At 39.0% G+C, this 24,803-nt stretch overlaps 3 protein-coding genes across 3 annotated transcripts; 1 reads left to right on the top strand and 2 right to left on the bottom strand.

The window, feature by feature from the left end:
- The first annotated feature begins 1,575 nt into the window (after positions 1 to 1,575).
- On the top strand, positions 1,576 to 6,190 carry LOC117496489. The gene is made up of 6 exons (XM_034148165.1): positions 1,576 to 1,704; positions 3,839 to 4,102; positions 4,744 to 5,067; positions 5,154 to 5,255; positions 5,340 to 5,374; positions 5,504 to 6,190. The coding sequence occupies exons 1-6, from the start codon at positions 1,659 to 1,661 to the stop codon at positions 5,570 to 5,572; spliced, it is 840 nt and encodes a 279-aa protein (XP_034004056.1). The 5' UTR covers positions 1,576 to 1,658; the 3' UTR covers positions 5,573 to 6,190.
- A 3,785-nt stretch (positions 6,191 to 9,975) lies between these two features.
- On the bottom strand, positions 9,976 to 12,854 carry LOC117496487 (E3 SUMO-protein ligase KIAA1586-like). Its single transcript, XM_034148163.1, has 2 exons — positions 12,406 to 12,854; positions 9,976 to 12,280 (listed from the first exon to the last, which is right to left on the bottom strand). Exon 2 carries the CDS (start codon positions 12,126 to 12,128, stop codon positions 10,689 to 10,691), a length of 1,440 nt encoding a protein of 479 aa, XP_034004054.1. The 5' UTR covers positions 12,129 to 12,280; positions 12,406 to 12,854; the 3' UTR covers positions 9,976 to 10,688.
- A 6,065-nt stretch (positions 12,855 to 18,919) lies between these two features.
- Positions 18,920 to 23,183, bottom strand: LOC117496478 (cytochrome P450 2K1-like). The gene is made up of 9 exons (XM_034148152.1): positions 22,885 to 23,183; positions 22,581 to 22,743; positions 22,277 to 22,426; positions 22,034 to 22,194; positions 21,657 to 21,836; positions 20,588 to 20,729; positions 20,296 to 20,480; positions 20,028 to 20,169; positions 18,920 to 19,157 (listed from the first exon to the last, which is right to left on the bottom strand). The coding sequence occupies exons 1-9, from the start codon at positions 23,089 to 23,091 to the stop codon at positions 18,970 to 18,972; spliced, it is 1,518 nt and encodes a 505-aa protein (XP_034004043.1). The 5' UTR covers positions 23,092 to 23,183; the 3' UTR covers positions 18,920 to 18,969.
- Positions 23,184 to 24,803: the final 1,620 nt, after the last annotated feature.

Genomic DNA, 24,803 nt, shown 5'->3' with positions numbered 1-24,803 from the left:
TAACATTTGTTCATTGTTACCAAAAAAGATTTCACAAGGTCGAATTGAAAAAAAAATCATGTGTTGTCCTTTGTTTACTTCCATAACTTAGTGACATCACTCTGTAACACTCTATTGGCTAGCGCTCCAACACATTGTACGTGATAGGCTAAGGGGCGGGACATCTCTAAGCTGGTTGACCAATCACAACAGAGCCGGCCAGCTAACCAATCAGAGCAGACTGGGCTCTGGTTTCAGACAGAGGGTGAAAAGAGCTGCTGCAGCACAGGCAGTATGAGAAAAAGAGCTTTATGAACATTAAAGCATGGAGACATGAAGAGACACTACATACTGATATACACCTGAACATCAGCAGGAGAGGACTCTTTAAAGTAGAGACACTACATACTGATATACACCTGAACATCAGCAGGAGAGGACTCTTTAAAGTAGAGACACTACATACTGATATACACCTGAACATCAGCAGGAGAGGACTCTTTAAAGTAGAGACACTACATACTGATATACACCTGAACATCAGCAGGAGAGGACTCTTTAAAGTAGAGACACTACATACTGATATACACCTGAACATCAGCAGGAGAGGACTCTTTAAAGTAGAGACACTACATACTGATATACACCTGAACATCAGCAGGAGAGGACTCTTTAAAGTAGAGACACTACATACTGATATACACCTGAACATCAGCAGGAGAGGACTCTTTAAAGTAGAGACACTACATTTTTTAAGAACAGAAGAGAGAAGATATATCAGACTTTGAAACACACGATTAGTTATGGGTATATACAGTGTCTTCATCTTGATAAGTTGACAATGATCAAATACAGAATATTGCCAGCCTTATCCTTTTGACCCTAAACTGCATTGGAGACATTTTTATTGGTGCAGATTTTTCCAAAAAATATGTTTCAAAATGTTTCATTTCATTTATCTGTGAAGCTGCTGTTGGATTTCAAGTCATTTTTTTGTACGATGTTGAACTAGAATCACGTTATATGCAGATGACATTACTCTATACATTTCAAATCAAAATACACTGAGTCTGATCACAACAATAAAAGCATTTTACCGTCTTTAAATGTCTTCATGGTGTTTTGTCCTTCACCTGATGGTTGCTCACTATCTACAGTCACTTGAATATCACGGGAAAGCCTTGTATCTTCAATTTAAAAGACAATTGAACGGCTCCCCCATAAGTAGAGACATAAAACCATCTTTAAAATATTTCTGACATTGTTAATTAATACACTGTTTAGTGCACCTCAACCAAATGTTCTTCAAGCCTTGTCTTCCTACCAGATTGTACCTGCGATTGTTAAAAATGAGGTGGATTTAGTGTAGTTTGAAGTTAGTGTCTAACTGAATCACATCCGATACAGAAAGTTAATGTGTTATTGTCTTTGTTGCTAAGGTTAATCAATATCCCACCCAGCATTTCGTCGGAAAATCTGTGACCTCAGTTTCCCATTCAAACTTTTTTTCCAAGTGAAAGGTTAAACAGTGAAAGGCGGACGGATGCTGTTTCGCAAAAAGTATTATAATTAACTCAGACATCCAACCACAAAAAAGGAAGTTTCACCATCGACAGAAAGCTCTGTACCGGACACAACAAGCCCTCAAACATCGTCGTTTGGTTCCAGAGAAGAAGAGGATGGCTCGATTGGCAATAATACTCATTTTGGTGCTTAATTTTGAAGGTAAGTGCTCTGTTTGTCTTTTGCTATTTAAGAGTTTCTGTTTATGCAACAGTTACTAATTATTATAGCAGGGGAACATTAATCCAGCACAGGAAGCAAAAACATATCTGGATTATTTTTGTCCAACCTTTTGATTGGGGGATTCTGACAATTATAAGAACATTTCGTTTTATAATGATATACGTTTTTATCCATGTCCATGATTTCTTTCTATTTGATAAGTGAAGTTTGATTTCAAGGATTCACCAATTAGTGTTCTTCGCTTAGGTTAAGGACATTTTAAAAATGAAGAGTAAGCTTACCAAGATAATATATTTAGTTTTCAAATTGTCTTTCCAACACAAGGAAATAGTTTTCTATTTGGGGAACAAATTCATGAACATCACATAATCGCATTAAGATTACTATGTGTGGATTATTTAAGAAATGCTATTGGTTAACCCTTGGAGGATGATACTGTGTGCTTCGGAATAGGGTTGCAAAATTCCGGGAATATTCAAAGATGGAACCTTTCCATGGGAATTTAAGGGAATAAACGGAAATTTAAGGGAATTTTCTAAATGTAAGGTTGGCTCTTCATAGGGAACTTAAATATAGTTGGGGAAAGTATATTTTAGCATAATCTTGACTAAAACAAACAGATGCCATTCAAGTACACTTGAATATCCATGCCATTCCTCAATCACATGCACATAGCACATTGCTTACTGCATGGCTATTGAGACCACACCCCCTACAGGCACTGTGCATTCCTCCATCACATGCACAGATGATTTCTAGAAGTAATATTTAACTCAACATTCATGTTTTTGTTCTTCAATGAAACAAATGATTGTTCAATACAATTATTAAAACTTGTCCTGTTCTACTTACAAATAAATCTGTTGAAATGTCGTGTTTTTTAATTCTATCATTTTGCATGGATGTTTTCTTATGACAAAACAAAATGTTTATATTTATGCTTGGATACGATACAATTAGATTACATTACCCTCAATTCCCAGTTAGTTCCCATACATTCCCACTATTCCCATGGAAAGTTTCCAATATGGAATATTTCCAAAATTCCCCAGCTCAATTAACTTCCCATGGAAATTTACCGAAAATGTTTCGCCCCTTTGCAACCCTACTTCTGACTGGCTTAAAAATGCTCTTTTCCATTAAAACCTGTATTGACGCTCTGTAAATAATCACATGTTTCCAATGTTTACATTATTTTAACAGTACCTTTAACATTTTACTACTGCTGAAATGTTCTTATTTGTTGTGGTTATCTCTATCTTTATCGTATCGTGCTTGTTCTAGTAGATAAGCATCTAGAGCAGGGGGTGTTACTTCCTCTCGACGATGGCACTTCACTTGACAGTGCAGCTGAAAATATATATGACAACATGCACATTTCCTCCTACATATTTTTAGTTGTGTCTTTAAAGTGACAGTAAGAGGAATACAGAATAAGACCAGACAAGGTTAAACGTCTAAGAAAGGCCAGCCTTGGTATGAAACTGGGTTTTGTCTCACATTTATCTTAATCTATGCTTTTATTTATCTCTATTTACTATTAATCTCTATCTATATCATGCAAAACCACATTTTAAATCACATTTATCCTCTTTCTGGAGGGCCCTTTTCTGTTATGCTGTACCCCAGTGTAACAGACTGTTACACTGGGGCATTGAAACAGTGGCATCTAGTGGCCTTTAGGGAGAATTACAACATGTTCTGCTTCATGCAACATGCCAATGACAACTGTGTAAGAGAAGATAGAAAGGAAATATAAAAACTTGTCATAAATACCATCAAGTATCATATCAGCACAATGAAGATTATTACTGATTAGTTTGATTATAGGCAATTAACGTCTACTTTGCAGGTAAAATGTGTTGACGTAAAAAAAAAAAGCATTAAAGAAATTGGCCGAAATTCCTCAATACATTTTTTGTAATTTGGAGATACAGTCCTGAGAAGTTTAGCCTAGCTTGGTATAAACTGAGGTAAAAAGCAGGATCATTATCTTGTTTATTGTATGTGTTTATAATGTAATACACTGTGGTGTTTCTTGGAATCTTTATAATCAGATATTTACTGTATTCAGATAATTGTATGTGTCAAATATTGTCATTTTTATTTTCAGCAGGCATCCACGGACAAATCGTCTACACAAGACCTGGAGAAAATGCCTTTCTGCCTTGTGTTGGTCGATCATTTTCTGACCCAACTTGCTCAAACGTTGCTTGGGTTTTCAACAGAGATGCAACTCTTCCTGATGTTGGGATAGACTTTGTTAGCAGGAGTTTGGACTCTGACTGCTCTTTGGTCTTGAAGAACGTCTCTGCTGAGGATGTTGGACTTTACAAGTGTGGGGGGAGCGAGGAGGTGTATCTGAATCTTCTGACAAGTGAGTCGTTTCTATCGGCCGTTTTTCACCATATTCACTTGTGATTCTGATTCTGACTCAGTGAGTGGATTCATTTTAACTTGTCAGGTTCTTGTAGCAGGGCTATAGTTCCACTTTCTGGATGTCTTGCACTGGTATTGAACTCATGCCTTCCCAGACTCATAAATGTCTACTTTTAACGTACATATACATTCTTTCGAAATGTAATGTTATCATCTGTTTGGATGCATTAACAAGAAGGACCTTTTATCCAAGCTATTTTGACCATATTAGGCGTGAAAGCAGCATTGGAAATACCCATTTTGAACAGGACTGGATTTGGTTTGCTTTGCTTTTGAATTGGTCTTTACCAGGGCTTGACTAGATGTGGTCTTTAACTTGACTTGGAATAGATTAAGTTGGTAGCCTACTTGGTAACTTTTTGTAAGATAGACCAACTTATTTTCCCTTGCCTTAAGGGGGGGGGACATTTGGTTAGCGTTAGGTGTTTTATACGTTGTAAATGTGTATTTTTAGTGTCCCATTTTACATCTTCATTATGTCCTATGACTTTACTTGATTATTTTAACTGTTTTCTTTTAACTTGAAGATGTAAATCATTTTCTATCCTGAGTTCACAGAGTTCACTTGTCTTCTCTCAGTCTCTCCATCTCCACTAGATGCTGATCCAATGAGGGACGGTGAGGTCAAGTTAAAGTGCTCTCTCTTTAGTCACAGTACATCCGGTTTTTGCCAAAAGGGCACCATCCCCTGGGTGGATGAGACGGGAACCGTGCTGCTGGATGAAGGTGTCGGGTACCATTTCCACGGACAGGAGAAATGTGTCTCCTCTCTGACTGTGAGGCAGCAGAGCGGCCACAACAGGAAATACACCTGTCGGTTTGATCAGGACAGCGTGACAAAGATACAGTCTGACTACACACCTGACTTCCTAGGCGGGAACCAGACGGAAATATCCAATCCAGGTAAGAGAAAATGCAGCCCACCAGATACTAAAGCGTTGCATATTGGTTTTTCAAATATCTGATTTTAATATTGTACTTCTATTCAGATAATATCACAGTAGTGCCTCATAGCTACGCCATGTGGGCTGTGCGTATTGCAGGAGTGGTCCTGATTATTGTTAGCACCGTCCTAATCATCAAAAGGATATGTAAGGAAATTCAGATCTTAATTTTGGTTGAACTGGTATATCATAGAATTGTAATACTTATTTTCTTTCTTCTTTCCCCCCTAGGTAACACAAAATGCATTCTTAAGGATAAAAACAAAGTGAGTAATGAAACTAAGACTAATATTAAGCAATTACATTTTTTATTTTAGTCCGTCGTTACTATTCTCTTTGTTTCGTTCCTTTGAAATTATTCTTAAGAATCCCTTTTCTTGTGTTGTGCTTCAAAGTTTAGGAATGATGAAGACGTCAGGTATGAGAATGGGGGAGTCCATCTTGCTAATGCTAGGTGGCCCTGATCAACATCTTCAGCTCGTCAGAAACTCAAAAACCATCAGGGATTTCAAACCATTGACTCTTTTTACATTTTAGTTTACAATATCTGTCTGACTGCTTTCTGTGTACACAACGACAGGACGTTTCTCAGGAGGTGGTGGAGACCAAAAATGGAGCTAAAAGACAGTAAACGTACCATACATCAGATGAACTCAACTTATAGGATGATGTATTGCTGAATGTGTAAATAAAGAAGGTCTTATATGCTTTGGTTTTAATATGCAGAGGTGTTTTCACGCTGTTTGGGGAGTTTTCTTTCGTAATGAAGGCACATAAATTGATTAATTGAGCTTCAAATGATTTTGAATGACTGAATTTTGTTTAGCTAAAAATGTCTTGTACTGTTTTTCTCCTATACATTTGTAGTCTGTAGTCTGATATCCCATGTCCAAAAATGTACACTGCTATAATTAGTTTAGATCCTTCAGTGCTTTCCATTTATGTATGCTAATATGTGGGAAATACTGTCAAAGAGTGAATGTCATCGTGAGTTTAAAGACGGCAGTGTCCATGTATACCAACGTCTTCTCTGTTGTCAGATTTCGTGTTTTAATAAACATTTATTCAAAAAGGACAATTAAGGCTCATAGTTTGGTCTTCTTTCAGCAACGTAAAGATTGACCAGAAGTACGAGTTTTCCACATCATATTTAATCATTTCCTTAAGTTCAGTCAGACATCTCACGTGTTTCTTAATATGTTTATTAGAAGCAGCATATAGTTTGAGTTTGGCGTCTGGCTCGGGCCTCATCACTCCACAGATTAACAAAGAACATTGAGTGATGATTAGATAACTATCCCCCGAGCCTACAGGTGGAAGCTGGGGTGGAAGCTGGGGTGGAAGCTGGGGTGGAAGCTGGGGTGGAAGCTGGGGTGGAAGCTGGGGCAGGCGAGCAGCAACAACATGAAACACAGCAGCAGGAACATGAACGTAGCAGTAGCAAGTGAACACAGCAGTGGCAGCAGCAGCATAGCGAGGCAGAGGCAGGAAGACCTGGCAGCTTAAATAGAGCGGCATGTTTAGGAGAATGTGTTTGGTTGGTTGTAAGAGGGACGAGGTGCGTCACGTGTTAAAGGTGGGGTAGGTAATTTTGGAGAAACCAGCTCGAGTGCGCTAGAATTTGAAAATACACAGCCGGAAAAAATCTGCCACTTCCTTACAGAGCCCCTCCTCCAACACACACGAACGCGCACATGACCAATGAGGGCACGAGATACGTTTGTGCACAGATGGAAGGCTGACAGGCAGGTAGGCCATCCAGTCATTTTAGCCGGGCCGGCTAAAATGATTGGTCGTGCTTTTTACAGTACTACGGCTTCCACAGATGACATTTTTTTATGGATTTTTTGTCAAAGCACTTAAGATATTCATTGCTATCGGGATGTTAAGAGCATTCCATGGAATATAACAACAAGTGTATCTCGAGCCGGTTTCTCAAACTTACCTACCCCACCTTTAATGTCTGATTGGTGCTCGAGTTGACTGCCTGAACTTCGCCCCATTTATCGTAAATCATACTTTTCTTAAAAACATTATAGACTTTCTGCACAAAAAGCTTGCATTTGACTTTATTTCAATTTTTTTTCAAAGAGGCAAATATAAAATTATGCACATATCTGTAGTATATTTAATAATATACATACTCTTTAAATGCTCTTTGAACAATTTAAATGTGGCTTAAAATGCCCTTAAACCATATTTATTACTCAACAACATCAATAAGAATAATGATATAAAAATAAACAAACAATACTAATAACAATGATAATAATACAAATATTTATAATATGATTATTATTGTAATTAATATATATTTTTGAATGTTTTTATTATTGGAGGACTTCATCAGATTGGACATTTTGAATGATAACTGTTACAGTTAATCGTCATGATAAAAAACGTCAGGTTTAAAAAGGTAATTTTAAAGCTCCCATGTCATGCTTTTCCGGTTATTCCCCATCCCCTTGTGTGTTATGAAGGTTTTTATGCATGTAAACGGTGTGCAGAGTCAAAACCCTCAAAGTACACCCTGTAGCGAGTAAAACTCTAACACAGAAAATACCTCCCCAAAACGCCTCGTTGGAGATACGTCACCGCCCATTTGAGTCTTCCATTTAGTTCCGGGTACCGCCTGATGTCATGCGGTACCCGGAACAAAATGGACCAATCCCGAAGAGCTATGGCCACACCAGCAGTGGCGTGTTCCTCCAGAGGTTCGAAGAACCGGCATTTCACAGACGAAAGCTTCCAAAACATTGCCCAGTTTGAGGCCGGATATGCACAGCTTGTTTGGACCGTTTGGAGCATGGGAAGATCCGGGTACACAACCTGTAAGTTTGCATTGTTATTTGTGTATTTATCAAACAAGACTGTTTAAATGTGTAAACTGTGTTGGACTGCTAAGCCATTGACACAGTGCTAACTGTGCTAACTAAGTTGCTAGAGTTTCCATATATCAACTCTAATATCAGCAGATGGTCTTGCATACATGTATCTCATAGCAGGAGAATGTCTGCATTCACACACAAAATACCTATTGACAGTATACTCCGGGTGATTTGCCGTGCGGTCAGTCGCGAAACGTAATTACATTATAGCTGGCGTAGCGTGTATGCAACCGATCTAACACACGGAGCTAGAGCTAGGTTTGGTCGGAAAAACATTTTTGTGATGCTACGTTGCTAGCGTTTAAATATATCAACTACAATGTCAGCAGATGGCCTTACATGTTTGTCATGGCAGGAGAATGTCTGCAGTCACACACGGAATACTCATACAGTATACTCCGGGTGATTTACCGTACATTGTGACAGTAGATATACTGCATGTATAGCTAACGAGGCTAGCTGTATGCTAGCGCAAAACAATGTATTCATGCAAGTTAAATTGTATGACCGAACGTAGCAGAATACCCGTATACGATTGCAATTATAAACACGTTATTGCTAGCCTAATATGAACCACTAGCTTTTGTTCATAGTAGTTTTATTACACTGCATTCTAGTTGCCGTTCCTCCAAGCTAACGTTCATATCGTGTTAGCTACCAAGGTAAACAAAGCTAGGTTAGCATATTAGCAGGCAAGCTGTTCATTACACTCCTACTACAACTACTACTAACGAATCTAAAACAACTAAGTTTCTCTAATATTTTGTGATTTGCATTTGATTTCGTCCAGCCAGATCCTGGCGGACAATCCATGACGGGGACGGGACTTCTACTACTACTGAGGCCTCGTGCTAAAAGGCACCGGCTGTGCGCAGGCAAGAGGAGGAATGGATGATATACCGTGTATATATGTTCATTTTGTACATTTCTAAAAATAAAGTTTAATGGAAATACTTAGTAGGCCTATCCTTTCTTCCCTGAATGATTTGCTCCTCTAACATATCATTCATATATAGCAAACCATGATTTGATTTCTCATCAAACAGTAGTAGTTTATTACAGGTAAAAATAACTTACTCTTTGTTATGACCGGCTCGTAGGCCACAACGGAAAGGCAAGGAGACATACACGAGTTTACAAAACCACGGCACATTTATTGTGGTAAATGCAGAGATAGGTGGTCGAGGGGAGAGAATCACCGAGTTCGTCCTTCTGCAGCCGCTTTGGAGAGAGACTCCGGGCCGCTGGGATTAATAGCACCGGCTACGGAGGTGTCCGTGATCGCGCTGATTACCCTCTTCAGCTCCACCCCACCGTAAGCCCTGCAACCAGTACTCAAGTTGTAAAAATAAATCAGGGGGGATGGTGGATTTTATCATATGGGGACATCATTTGTGCTGATAATGCGCAGAGGGTGGGAGACCAACCAGCAAAAAGATAATTATTATACTCCTAAAACAACATGCATGTTATGGATGTTCAGATACTCCTGTCATTGCTCTTGACCAAGGCACCTCAGAATTGGAGTCGGTCCCCGGGCTGCCATGGCACCACTTACATTTAGTGTCAAATGCAGAGGACAATTAGTGCAAAAAAACGTATTTTCACTTTAATTTAAAGGGGGGGAGGGGATCAAAAAATGTGGTTATAATGGAAGTCTATGGTACAAATCTTGTAGGTTAACAGTCCCAACGTACCTTTTTGTTCAATCTGACATTATACAAAAAGTTAAAATGCACCAAAATCAATCTTCTCATTTATTATTCAGATGGATCAGCTGATGATACTAATAATAAAGTCAAATTTGTTTTTAGAATATTGAATTAGTGTATTTTTTCAAAAAAGCAGTTACTGGTATACGATCGAAACTGGTATCTAAAGGGTTAATTTTGTATCGTGATTAATTAAATCATTATATAAAGTAAACACTTCATGAAAAAATTGAGGAAGAAAATTTGAAAAATATGGATCCGTCATCATTTTATTCCAGTTCAAATACAAATCTTTTATGTCAACATTCCCAATGTTACTTTTTTAACAGGGCATTAAGTGATAAGATAATACAAAATAGGACCAATGTTGTCAATGGCTGCCTACTCCACTCTCCCCCATCTCATAGAAGTTTCCAAAGATTTTCATAATCATGCTTTTTGGTCTCAATTTTTCTGGCTCTTGCTTTCGGATTGTTAGCTAAGCAATGGCTTTGAAGCCAAGTCTTGACATATACATCTGGTCTGAATTTGTTCAGTGGAGGGCCAACACACTTGATGAAAAGCAAGGCTGACATGCTTTTTACCTCTAGGGAGCTTCTAGTTGTGGTTAAAATGTTCATCTGACTAAACCCACGTTCACACTCAGCTGTTGAGATGACCAGAGTGTTCACTGCTTGAAGGAGGGGTTTCAGCTCTTCTGGTGCTGGTGGTATCATTTCATCAACAGTTTTGAGTCTGACCATGTCAATATATTCCCTCATCCCTCTCTGAATTTGTCTGCCATTATCAAGCTTGAAAAAGGTGCAGAGTTCCTGTATTTCCTTTTCAGCATAACGAACTCCACACGCATCTGGCCAGCTAGACGGCTGCAGCACTTTGACGTTGTTAAGAAAGCTCTGGTATTCTTCCTTGCTTCTCTGTTTACCAGGCAGGCAACCCATTCTCGTCTCAATACTAGCAGCCAAGGCATGAAAAAAACGTTAGTGGTTTATTTCTCTGCTGTACCTTGAATTATTTGTCAGTGGCACTCCTTTGAATAGCTTCAAATCCCCTGCTGTCTGAGTCTCCTCTGCCCTTGGTCCAGGTTGCTCTGCCATTGACTTTAACACGCGGATCTGCCGACTGAGACTTGCTTCGGCCTTGGGGAGCGTCATGTTTCTGTCTTGAAGGGAGAGCGAGAATTCAGACAGCTCTTCTAAAGCATCATACATGACTCCAAGATTATGGACAAAGGTTGCATTAGAGAGGCGATTTGCTAAACCACTGAACATGCATCTCTCTGTTGATCTTCTTTTAGGATCAACTGAGGCATCAGAAAAGTGCTTGTGGAGCGCTGGGTACTGTTGCCATACAGCTTTAATGGTCCTATAACTGGATGCCACCCATCTAGTGCTGAGAATTCTCCCTATGTTCAGACACTGTAACGCAAGGTCCTCACAACATTCAGTGAGCTCGCGGCGGTTTTTGGCGGATGCATGATAGAGACTGTATATTTTGTCGAAGAAAAACTGGAAATCATTCATCCCTGCAATTTCCTCAACAGCATCTCCAACACTCAACTCAAGACGATGGTTCATGCAGTGCCACACCATCACGTTGGGAAACTTTTCAACAAGTTTGGTTGCAACACTTGATTTACTTCCAAGCATGACGGACGCTCCGTCTGAAGCAAAGCAAACAAAGCGCTCCTTCATAATAGCTTCAGAGAAGCCATGTTGTGACAGGTTATTCATCAGAGCTTGATAAATTCCATCTGCATTGGTAGCAGAAAGCTCAACTAGATCCAAGAAGAATGTTAGTGGCTCTTCACTCATCCCCAGGCTTGCTCTAATATAAATGATCAAAACTGATTTTTTACTGTCAGTTGTAGATTCATCTATCAGAACAGAACATTTTGTTCCACTTTGAAGGACCTTTCCGACTACTCTCTTTCTCATTTCACTTCCTATGTGTCGGCTGATTGTTGCACAGGAATAGTCTGAATGTAAAGTTCTTCCCATGTCAAGTCCATTCATGACTTGCAGATCAATATCAGTTGGTAGATCTGTGAAAGGCCTTGCGGATTTCACAATCTTGTAAACTGTGCGAAATACTCGATCAGTAGTTAAGAAGTGATCCCTCTGCATATCTGAAGTCAACGTTTCCATTCTTTTTTCTTTTGCCGTTTCCATGGTTTTCTCAGCTGCTTGATGATAGTCTGACATTCTATGCTTGTGTATCTTCTTCCGAAGAGACTGCAGCTGTGCTGCTCTCGTTGCACCATAGGCTGTCACTTTAACTTTAGACCACTCGTCAGCAATATGCACCTGGCTCCCACCAACATTTGGCCCAACTGCTTTTATCTTCTGGCAAGTTAGACAACCAAGTTTTTTGTTTTGGCATATTAGCCATGGGTATTGCTTAGTCTTCTCTCTAAACATGTTAGATGTCCAGCATTCAGGGATATCTTGATCATTATTGCTCTCTCCCTGGTAACTTGGGCCGTCAGAATCTGGGATGCTTGTTTCTTCTGCACTATCTTCTTCAGCACTATCTTGCCCTGCTGCTGCTTCCTCCTCTCTTTTTCTTTCCACTACAAAAACAAAAAACCATAATAAAACTAGTTTGCCTCTTGTCCACTGACATAATGAGGTGTATTAGGCCAATTGAAAAATAACAGTGTCTTAACCAAACATGTAGAATTAAGAATTATCAAACCTGTTCCTCCTCTAGCTCTTCGCTCTCCTGCTGTGTCATGTCCTGCTTCCTGGCCATGGTTGTCCTCTATGTGAGGAAAACAAGGTCATTATGGTTTTGTTACAATGACTGAGCAGACTTCTTATGCAAGCATGTGACATTACTCTTCTAGTTGATTTTTAAGAAAACTACATATTTTCATTAAAATGCCCAACATTCAAGTTTGGATATAATAGGCTAATAACAGTTTTGGGGCTGAAAAAGGAGTTTCTCACCTTCCTTTTAATATCACTATTTAAATATTCATATAACAAAATATTCTGTGAGTCTCCAGAGATGAATAGAAATGCCCAAAAATGCACTGGGAAAGAGTTAATTATCTTAAAATTAATAGTTATCAAACCTTCAATTCTGTTAGCTTCTGAATCAACACATTCTCACTCCCAACTCGGCCTATGTTGACGTTATGTCAGGGTCCCTTGTCGTGTTCCTCTTTTTAACATGATTAGCTGACGTTAATGCTAGCCTAGTTAGCTAATGAAGTTCAAGTCCTCATCTTTTAGCTAGCTAGCTAGAATTAGTTAGCTAGCTAGCTAACACGAGAGAAAAACGTAGCTAAACTCCAAACTAAGTTGTTATTGCTGCTTATGTCCATAGATTCCGCCTTTGGTGACTAAATGAGTAACTAATGAGTAATGACTAAGATTACTGACTCTCGACTTACCTGAAATGTTATTTTTAGTCTTTTTAAATATGAAGTCCCTCAGATCGCGTTGTCCTCCTGGTCGCTTGGCCATTGTGATGACCGTTACCTGCGCTAGTGCTGCTATGCAGCTTCTGGCATCAATCAAACAGGCGCATCACGGCGCTCTGGCGCCCTCTAGGGCACTCGCATAGCATAGCGTCAGTGACTTGGTAAAAATGTCATTGCATGTGTGCGTGCTCCCTCGCCCACAGTATTTTACTCAATATGCGCAAAATTAATGTTGAAATAGCAGTAATACCAGTGCCACGTTCATTGATAAAATGACATAAGGGATGGAAAGGGGGGATGGCAGTTTTAGAAGGGGGATGATTTTTGACCGTTTTTATTTCAGGGGGGATGCCATCCCCCCTCATCCCCCTTCAACTCGAGTACTGCCTGCAACACACCTGCACAAAGGCCCTGGGGCCGTCACACTCTTCTATAACAACAGTTGTAGGTTCAGTTCGGTTAGTTAATATAAAATATCAGCTGTACCGACGCCATTATTACACTGATGTTCCCCGAAAAAAGCGGGCGGAGCCTCTCTGGTGGTTGACTAATCAGAACAGAGTGGCCGAGCTGACCAATCGGAGCACACTAGGCTCACAGGGAGGGGGGGGGGCAAGAGCTCCAACGAGTCGTTTAGTGGAGAAAGTGAATACTGCTGAATACACATGCTTGACAGAGATGCTGTATGCGAAACCAATGTGAGTTTGGAAAATTGCACAGTATAAATCTATTTTAGTATACCTCAACAATGTAATTATGATCAGTGGAAATGGCCATGACATGGGCCCTTTAAACAATATATTTGACACATATGCACTATCTATTTTATTTTGCATCACTTTTCTTCTTTATATATATATATTTTTTACTTTTCATATGAACCATTGGTATGGACAGTTTTGTGTGTACATACTGTAAATGTACCTATTTTTTCTTGAGTAAAAAAATGAAATAAGACTTTACTTTTTCCCATGATGCCCTGGGGTCAAGTGAAGTGAGGGCGGAATCAGGACGGAGATTGAGCGCGCGTAAATGTTTTTAGCGGTGACAATTTGAATTAATGCGCCAAACAAGAGAAAAGTCGAGAAACAAAAACAAAAGAAGCGCGGTTGACTGAGGGGAGAAAGTGCGCGAAAATGACTTCTTGCAACTTTCCACCACAGTAGCACTGTGCTAACGTTAGCGCGAGTGCTTGCATGAGGAAGAGCTACAATATGAAGATGGAGACAAACAAGAGGAACATGCAGAAGATCAGACATGCACATTGAAACGGATCTGGGGCAGAAACAGACGACTAAACAACAAGAAGCCCTAGCTAGTGGAAAACCGGAGGCAATGGAAGCAGTTAGGAGAAGCGGGGCAGCAGGTAAGTGGCTGTGTGTGTGTGTGTGTGAGAGCAGTGCGGCCGTGTAGTGCTTATACGTGCGCATATATTCTGATAAAGCTGCTGCAAACAGTGCTATATTTTTTATGACAAAGCCACAGTAATATCCCAAGTGACTGTGCTATTTTATTAAATGAAGCTACTTTAATGTGCACTTTAGCTGTGCAGTGCTGTTTTCATATTCAGGTAAAGCTACTTTAAAAATGCACTGTGGCTGTGCTGTTTTCATATTTAAATGAAGCTGTTCTAATATGCACTTTAGATGTGCAGTGGTGTGTACATCTATTCTGTTCAGTGGTCTTTTATATTGTGTTGAAGCTACTCTAATACATGCCATCCAGTACTGTTTATATATATTCAAATGAAGCTATGCACCTTGCTGGGCTATTTTCACATTTTTGTGAAGCTAGTGTATTATGCACAAGTGTTGTCTGTGTGTGTTTGTATAGTAGTTGGCGACAAGACAGGAGTGTTTCATGACTTATTTCATTTCCTGGAAGTCTTCTTACCTAAGATGGTAGAGACACTGCCTCAGAAAGAAGCAGGTAGAGCGTAAAACGAGACATATATTTAGGATATGTCTCCATTAAATAGACATAGTTAAAAACTGCTGTAATGTGCGCTGAGGCTGTTTTATGGACTTTATATATTCTGGTGTAATATGCGCTTATATTCAGATGAAGCTACTGCATATGCACTGTGGCTGTGCTGTTTTCATCTTTTTATAAAGCTTCCATAATATGCACTGTGCAGTGTTGAATACATTTATTCTGATGAAGCTACTGTAACATGGACTACAAATGTGCAGTGATCTTTCATGCCATGCACGGCTGTTGAGTTGAGTTTGGATTTGTCTCCTCTGTATTTTACATTGGAATCCAATAAGGACTGGATTTGAAGCTACAAAGATATAGAGTATATTCAGGTGTGAGCATTTTCGACTGACATGGCTCACCTTTTACACACCTTTGTCTTTCTCTTATAATTAATTGTGTTAACTTTGATCTGCCACCATAAAAAGGTAGTCCAATATTAAAATATTGACTAAATACCTGCATAACTAATTACATTCCCATCATCTTCAGCTGTAGTTCATGTTTCTTACAACTGATAGCATGCTAAACTAAAGGCCTGTATATGGCTCAGGCTTTTATTTTGAAAGATAATGAGAGCCAGAGGGCATCAAGTGCACTGCCTTTGTTGAGGTTGAAATGAACAAACCTGCCATCTATTATCCTCCATTTTGTTTTATATACTTCATATCTATAACAGAAACAAAACTGCAGACTTTTGGTCTTTTTTTGTAAATGACAACCTTTCCCATTACTCTGTGTTGTTACTGTGAGCAACATAGATTGCACTAAGAAAAGTTAGGTTATTTTCAGATTAAAAGCTGCTCATTGATCATGAATGTTGGTGTTTTTATTTTTATTTTATGCAAAATGTTAGACAGGCCTAATGGTGTTTTTTTGGCTGCTGTGTGCTGTCTGTTTAAAGGGCAAGGTAAGTGTTACTCTCTTAGACTTACTGTACGTCAAGCAGTGTGATGGACAAAACATTTTTCTCAATAAGCTAACCACTGAGAGGAAACGGCATCATCACATATTTGTAGCAGAGAATAAACGTCTGACAGAATGGACGCAACATTTTACTTGAATGTACTCTCATTTTGGTACTTCAGTTTCAAGGTAAGTCTCTTTTTTTTTCTTATTTAAACTTTAGTTGTAATTAATAAGAGGAACCAGCCATAATCTTCCTGTTTTAGAGGCACCTTTTAATAAGCTTTGAAAATAAGCCAAATGTTGTGTGAGACAAGACACAAAAGTATTTTTTTTACAATCAGTAATGTGATTCAAATATATTTTAAATGCATGAAGTCAGTTCATACATAAAGTACAACATATATTACACTCAGAGAATAACATCGTACAGATCTGTGTGATTCTTTAGTATAGATTCAACAGTGGAGGTAAGACATGAATAGTTCCTAAAGTTCCATAACTAAAAAAATTGACATCTTCTTGCAGATTATTTCACACGTGATGTCTTATTTATTTCCTATCAGGCATTAGTGGAAAATGCACTTCTGTCTAAAGAAGAGTTGGACAAGATGCCATTCTACACTGTGACACCGCATCATCCCCTGAAACCACATGCTCAACCGTTGAATGGTTTTACAACCAAGATCTATCAGAATCTTTGACTGTGTTAGAGAACGGTAATATTCTGAAGAGCCTCCCCGAGCTGCCAGTCTAAATTTGAACACTAACTGCTCTTTGGTCATTACCAACGTCACTGCAGAGGATGTTGGTCACTACACCTGTCGGCAGCGGACACACTCTAATCAGGATATCTGTCCATATCTAAGTGTTCTGACAAGTGAGTCATTTCCATAAACAGTCATTGATATTATCAAATGGGAATTCTACTTTTGGCACATTTTGAGGGCAATTAACGAAAGTCTCCGTCACACCATCAAGTTTGAGGAAGCAAGTGTAGATGGAGTGGACGGGCATCATCTCCAGTGGTTGGTTATCATTTTTTCTTTGTTTTCCTTGTTTTTTCTTGAAAAACACAGAGATGTCTTGATTTCATTTGGTCCAATCCACCTTCAAACAAAGAAAAACATTGATGACAGAAGAAGGAAAGAAACTTGCCAGGGTCATCCTGGAAGATGTCTAACATGTTGTTAAGCCACGTTTTAAGCGATGACATATCTTGTTTCAGTCTCTCCATCTCCACATGATGCTGATCCGAGGAGAGACAGTGAAGTCGCATTAAAGTGCTCCATGTTGAGACACACAGGTTTTGGTCCTTGTCAACGGAGCAGCATCCGCTGGGTGGATGAACCAGGAACTAAAGCGTAAGAGTGGCACCAACAGGAGATACACCTGCCAGTTTGTTGATGAGCACAATGTGGTGATAGAGGCTGACTACACACCTGACTTCAACCACAGATCTCCCTCGTGATGAGACCTACATCATCATTAAGGGGTTGGTAGTGCTGGTTGTCATTGCTGCTGTTCTCATCAAATACATCCAACACAGAAGGTGAGTAAATGGCTACGTAGTATAATGATTAGCTCTAAGACTTTCAGGTGCATGATTTAATCTCTTCAGCCCACCAGGTGGCAGAATTTAGCAACAAACCTCCAATATGATAAACTTTCAAAGTTGTTATGCTACTTACAGTAGCAAGCAGTTACTTATCCACACATCCAGCGAACACAGATCAACATATAAATGATAAAGCCCTGCTCAGCCATGCCAGGTCAGGGTTCATTTTTAACCAAGGCTTCAAGATGGACTAACACAAAAATGTCCAGATAGCCAAAGTTAATGTTAAACTGGGACAGAGAAGCTTCTAGCATCAAGTCAAAATCAACTTTATTGTCAATCTTCTGTGTGAGATACAACATTCACAAATGCACAGATTCAGCATGATGTTCTGCATTCTGCTATAATAGCAATTTTAATTGAAGCTGCCTGCTCTGCTAAAAATAATGTTCCATAAAAACAAAACCGCTCTTTTGAAACCCATTTTGAAGGACGCTTGTTTTGTCCCGCATAACATCTGTTTTTGATTTTCACAAACGGGGTTTTAATCAAAGTAAGTGCTGTCTCCGTAGGGAGGTCGTTTGCATAGGTTGGTTAAACAAACATTGGACTTTCACAGAGGAGACATTATGAAACTGTGATCATAATGATCTTTTTGAAATGTATGAATCCAAGTTGAATTTGTATGAGAACATACTTTTGTGCAAGATCAAGCAGCAACAGTTTTGATTTGGAAAAGTTTTTCCACTAAATGTGTAAATCATTGTGTGACAAAAAAGTAAATGTTGCAAGTATGTCTTTAGATTGTACATAAAGAAAATTAAAAATCCCCTTGGATTTTCATCCTGTACAATTTCTCCTGTATTCCCGGAATTTGAAAGAAAAGTTAATATATTTCATATACTCATTGTTTTTTTTTGTTGTCAAAAAAGAAAGAGTACCAAGGTTAAACAAATATTTGAAACAAACTTTAACCTGGACTTGTAAAATGGTAGCAAAGATAGTAAATCCAGTTATAGGGCAGTTTGCAAATCATTACATTGGACCTGAAACATATCAAGGTTAAGTTGTACATTCGCCATACTGTTAAGCTTTAACTTCACTATTATACATTGTTGTTGGCATTGAAGTCTATTTGTCATAATGGGATAGTAAGAGGAGCATATCAGTGAGTTTTATTAGTAATAAAGAAAATGATAATCTGGGTGAAAAAAAAAGTAGTGACATGAGCAACTAAATAGAAATACGTCTCTATTAATTTAAATTACATCATTGATATTGAAAATCTAATCTCTTTATCACTACATTTAATATAATGATGTACAACTCAAAATCTTCAATCTTGAACCAACTCGCACCATTGACTGTTAGAGAAGCAGCATTGTAAAGCTCACACAACAGAAACAGCACACAGTTTATGAGGTGACGGGCTAACGGTAGCGCTCACTATTGGAGTCAGATCCAATTCATCCTCCGAAACTCCTGGAGGAGGAGTAAAACGAAAGTGCTGCAAAAGGCTGGTAAAGAAGAGGAAAATCTCCATTCTGGCCAGACTCTCCCCAGGACACTGCCTGCGACCTGTGAGGGAAAACAAAAGGAATATTTTCAACTCATCTGCAAAATAAGTGAATATTGAAGAGTGACGGCCCGTCCACACAGCAGGGTTAAAAAAATCTTGGAGGTGGGTGTATCTGAAGCTTGGGGATTCTTTGCGAGCAAGGCACCAACAACCAATCACATGAATCTCCCGCCCCCGACATACGACATACTATTCCACATCATCACTTTATTTTATTTTATAACTATTATTAATTTTGTATTGCTCTTGCTTTTATTGTTATTATGTTATTATGTTGCATTGTTGGAGAAGCCTGTGACATAAGATTTTCAACTACCTAATTACTCTGTAGCTATGTCAGATTGACAATAAAGAACCTTGAACCTTGAACATTGAACATACGAAGCAAAAAAGCCCAAAGTAAACTGGATATAAACTCCCCAAACAGGCGAAAACCTACCACTGTCTCTGCCACCTCCCTCCATGCCTGGCTCCTCCGGTTTATATCCCGGTAGGTAAATAGGGACTGGTCATAAAGCACCGGGTGATTCCCTACCGCTAATTTCTCCTCCATTTTTTGGAATATGAGGAAATGACCTGCGGTATGTCTCTCCCAGCATACACGCGGTTTGATTGGCTGGCGCTTGAACTGTCAGATTTGCATACACGGGATTTGATTGGCTGACGCTTCCACCTCAGCTTCAAAAGTTGAACATTGCTCAACTTTGAATCCTGAAAATCCTGAAAATCTCCGCTCTGCTGCCCACAATGCAGTTCGGCGAAAAGTGAGGCAAAGTGACGTCACCCCATTCAAAGTGAATGGGCAGAAGCGTTCCAAGATTTTTTTAACGCTGCTGTGTGGACGGGCCGTCATGGGTAAATTCACAAACCTGCTGAAAAAGGCAAGAAGGCATCTCGCTTGACAAACTTCCCATCTTTGTCCAGGAAGTGAGCAGGATAAAAGCTGCTGGGGTGTTCCCACTCAGTCTCATCACACAGGACGGATGTCAAGAGAGGATACACTGTGGTCCCCTGTGGACAATATACAGTATTTTCATTTAGTGACAAGCCACTTAACTCAGCACCCCCATTTTGAATTATGTATGATTCATTCTTCCAAGTCATCTTGGGTTCTTTAGGTGTTTTATTTTATCCAACCTTCTTAATGAAGTGACCCTGGAAAGTGATGTCTTGGCTCATTTTGTGAGGAAGTGCCATGGGGACGATGTTAGCCAGTCGCTGGATTTCGTGGATGACGGCATTTGTGAAGTGCAGGTGTTGCCTGTCCTCAACCTGCACTTGACGACCTCCTTTAACCTTGCTTAGCTCCTCCTGGACCTGTTCTGGAAGACCAGATTTTTGTGTCCATTAAGATTATTTTCTTTAGTTGGTGAGCACATATTGTTTCCTGGACTGTTTTTGAAAATTGTGAGGATTCTAAGCTCCTTACCTTGTATTTTTGGATTCTTGGCCATATATAGTAGTGCCCATCTCAGTGTAGTTGCTGTTGTGTCAGTGCCAGCAGTAAAGAGATTAAGAACCGTCTGTATCAGGTTTTTATCATGGAAGTGACTGTCGGTGATTCCGGATTCCTGCAAGTAAAGATAATTCAGGTATTCAAACAAATCTGAACCAAACCTTTGACGTGTTACATAGGAGGGCATTTTTTGTTTTGTTGAGGTAGTAGTTGGCCAGCTTTTTTATCATTTAATCAAAGGGCTGACTAGTACTGATGTAATCATCTCTATTGTACATTACATCTCAAAATGTCAGAATGTTAATCGGGATATCTGTATATCACTTTTGATATGAAGTCAGTAATATCCTCTTTCACTTAAAAAACACATCTCAATTAAAATGTAACATGTCGAACAAAGAATGGTGACCAATGCAGTTTCCCATCATCATCACCATCATCATTTTTAATATGTCGATATGTCAACAAATGATTTTTGGTCATTGGCCAACATTGCCATCTTCATTTCTGATATATGGCCCAAATTGCCATGCGTATTTCTGACACACGATATTAACATTTCAACTACTTTATAATTTTGACTATAGGAAATTATTTTTTTATAACCTAAATTCAAATTTGACCAGCTTTAAATTAATTTGAGATATTTTACGTATAGTTGTTTCAATACAAATGTTTCAGTAGTTACAACTGGAAAACATATCTGATATAATAATAGTAATAATCAATAATTATTATTTTCTTTCAAGTCACATTTAATTTTTTGCTACCCAGATTTCCATTTATCTAATCTGTAATGTAAACATATTCATTTCCACTAGTAAAATCAATTGTCAAAAATGTGAATTACTGCTTGTCCATATCATCTTATGGACATGTTGGCTTGGATCTCTATAGTCAGAAAGCAAGAGCTGATTTCTAAAATGTCTATTACTGCTGGTGATTAACTGTTAGAACGAATTGCATTTCCTCCTTTGTCACAAACAACTCAACTGGTCACGGAAAAGGTGTAGACGGGGTAAGTAATGAAATGCTTCCCAACCTCAAGATTTTGCTTTCGGAGCAGAAAGGCGTCCACAAGTCCTCTGCACATCTGTGGATTGAGGGTCTCTTTCAAACGACTAAACAACTGCTGATTACGTTTCTTGCTCTCAGCAATTATCGTGTGAAGTTCCTTTCTGTCAGCAATCCATTTACCGATCCATGGGAACATGTTAAACACCTTTAAAAAAAACAACAACAACCTTCGAATCAGTTGCCCCACATTCCTCTATTATGTATATTAAAATCAAATCTGAAAGTCTAAGCTTGATCAAAAATAATAAATGAAATAAGATAAGATAGGACTTTATTTATCCCACAGGAAATGGTTGTGCCAGAGTTACAAAGATACAATAAACACAGAAGCATAAATGGCACCTGTATTGACGGGGATCCCAGGAGTTCAATATTTCTGTGTGCTCGATGTACCAGTGATGTAAACTCTGCATCATCATATTCAAATCTGCTGCCATAAACAATTGAGCAGATCATATTAGCCACCGCCTGGGATATGGGTTGAGTTGTATCAAAAGCTTCTCCTGTAAAAAGTAAAACAAATAAAAACCACAAACTTTGTCAACCTGTTGCTTATCATGCAGTTGGTTTTAATAAGACACTTACCTTTACATTTCTTTAACACGTCAATGAGGTAGGTGCATTCCTCAATGATTTTGTCCTCACTAGCCCTCTTGCCCATTCCAAAGTCTCTGAGTTTAGTCATGGAAAAGCGCCTCATCTCTCTCCATGATTCACCGTTGGACCATACAAGTCCTAAAATAAAACCAATGTTATGGCCAGACCATATTTGCTCAATGTTTTCAATTGTGGATTGCGTCCTGATTTGCTGTTATCCAGCACCAAAAACAATAAAACTTTGCTAAAAATGTAACAGAACAGGGAGGTTATTTAAAAAAAAGTTCCTTACCATGGCCTCCACTAGTTTCTTTTGTTATTTGCATTGAATATCTGTCACCAAACTCATCTGCATAGTTGACAAGTGCCTCCTTCACAGTTTTGTATCCAGCCAGGATCACCACTTTTTGGGGTCCCAAATGCACTGTGAAAACGGATCCATATTTCTTGGAAAGCTACAAAAAACAAGGGCATCATCATATCATTTTAATTTTTTTTAAGAATAATTAATCAGAAGACCAACAATGTGCTATCTGCAGGGCACATATAACATAACACCCCTAAAGAAATGAACATTAGTTCAATCATTTCCTCACCTCCATAAATGTGTGGTAGGGTCTCTTGAGGTCAAGCTGCAGCAGGTTCCCAAGTAGGGGAAGTGGTTTTGGACCTGGAGGTCCCTTCCCTTCATCCTGGGAGCTGAAGCTGGAGGAGTAGAGAATGTAGACGAGCAGCAGGACAACCAGAGCTCCAAAAAGGGAGATGGAACTGAAAGACTGGAGAAACAGATCCAATAGCCCCATGATTTCAAAAGAAAAAGCTTCCTTCTTTCTTTTGGAGCTTATGGTATGGAAACAGCCCAGGCAGGTAATGTGCTTATCTATTAGTCTGATGGTCAAAGGGCAATCCCACTCCCTTCAGCCAACACATCCACTGTCCAATGACAGTGGATGTGTTGGCTGCAGGGAGTGCAGGACACAAACATTCCATTACTCATTTAGCAGGCATGTCTATGATATTTAATCAGAATCAGAATGCCTTTATCCGTCCCACAGAGGGAACATGTACATTTGTTACAGCAGAAAAGAGCCAAAGACAGCTTAATATTAACTAAGAAGCATGCATAAAAAATAAAAATATGTTAAAGATAATTTGTTTTTAAAGAAATGTATGTAAGTTGCTTTGGGGAAAAGCATCAGCTAACTAACTTGTAATGTACCTTTTTAGAAAGAGTGTACTTTTATTGTTTGATTGGTTTACTGATTTCTTATCTTCAATGTCATGTGATCTGAAGAAGAGAGTTTAATGGAACAATAAAGGTAAGTCTCGTATTGACAGATTCTTCTGATATATATATATATATATGAGTACATGAAAATGATAATCCTCTGCCCCTGTGCATTCTGGGAGAGGATGTGGCAGTTGTGGAGGTCTACAAGTACCTGGGAGTGCACTTAGACAATGGGCTGAACTGGAGGATCAACACTGACGCTGTGTACAAGAAGGGGATGAGCAGACTCTATTTTCTGAGGAAGCTGAGATCCTTCAACGTATGCAGTAAGATGCTGGAGATCTTCTATCAGTCTGTTGTGGCTAGTGCACTCTTCTTTGCTGCGGTCTGCTGGGGGGGCAGCATCAGAGCCGGTGACACCAGCAGGATCAATAAACTGATCAGGAAAGCTGGGTCAGTCATCGGCATCAAGCTGGAACCCTTTGAAGCTGTGGTGGAGAGGAGGACACTGAACAGGCTGTTGTCCATCATGGATAACCCCACCCATCCTCTCCACCTGCAGCTGGACAGTCAGCGGAGCTCCTTCTCCAACAGACTGCTGCAGCTCCTTCTCCAACAGACTGCTGCAGCTCCCCTGTCTCAAGGACAGATACTGGAAAACATTCCTGCCCACTGCAATAACACTGTACAACAAATCACCTCTGGCTGGAAGAGAACTCTCTGCTCCATAGTTTCTCTAGAAATTAAACCACCTTGTACATTTTACTCACACATAATCTGTTTCATATTTAATACTCCATAATTCCATATATTTTGAATATATATATATTTGTATATATATATATATATATATATAATATCTGTATGTATATTTTCTATTTTGTATTTTGACATGTATATTTTATATTTTATTTTATATTTTATTTTATTTTATTTCTATTCTTGTATATTTTGTTTTATTGTAAAATGCCTTTTATGCTGCTGTAACAAAAACAATTTCCCAATTTGGGATCAATAAAGTACGATCTATCTATCTATCTATCTAATGCATTTTTCAGCCAAAATGAAACCAACTTGCGAACGTGTGGACCAAATCTCACACAGAAATGCTGTTTTCAGTTTAATTGTATTTATATAGCGCTAAACAGTCATAGAAGCTATCTCAAGGCACTTTTCATAAAGAGCAGGTCTACACAGTAGCCTTTCGATCATACATTACAATGTTTACAGACCTTAACCTTAATTGTTGCTCACCTTTCTGGCTTTCATTTGGCAAGTTTTTTT

This window comes from Trematomus bernacchii, unplaced genomic scaffold (genome assembly GCF_902827165.1).
Source record: "Trematomus bernacchii unplaced genomic scaffold, fTreBer1.1, whole genome shotgun sequence".
Taxonomy (NCBI): Eukaryota; Metazoa; Chordata; class Actinopteri; order Perciformes; family Nototheniidae; genus Trematomus; species Trematomus bernacchii.
The sequence above is the reverse complement of the archived record's forward strand: the minus strand, read 5'-3'. Positions and strand labels throughout refer to the sequence as shown.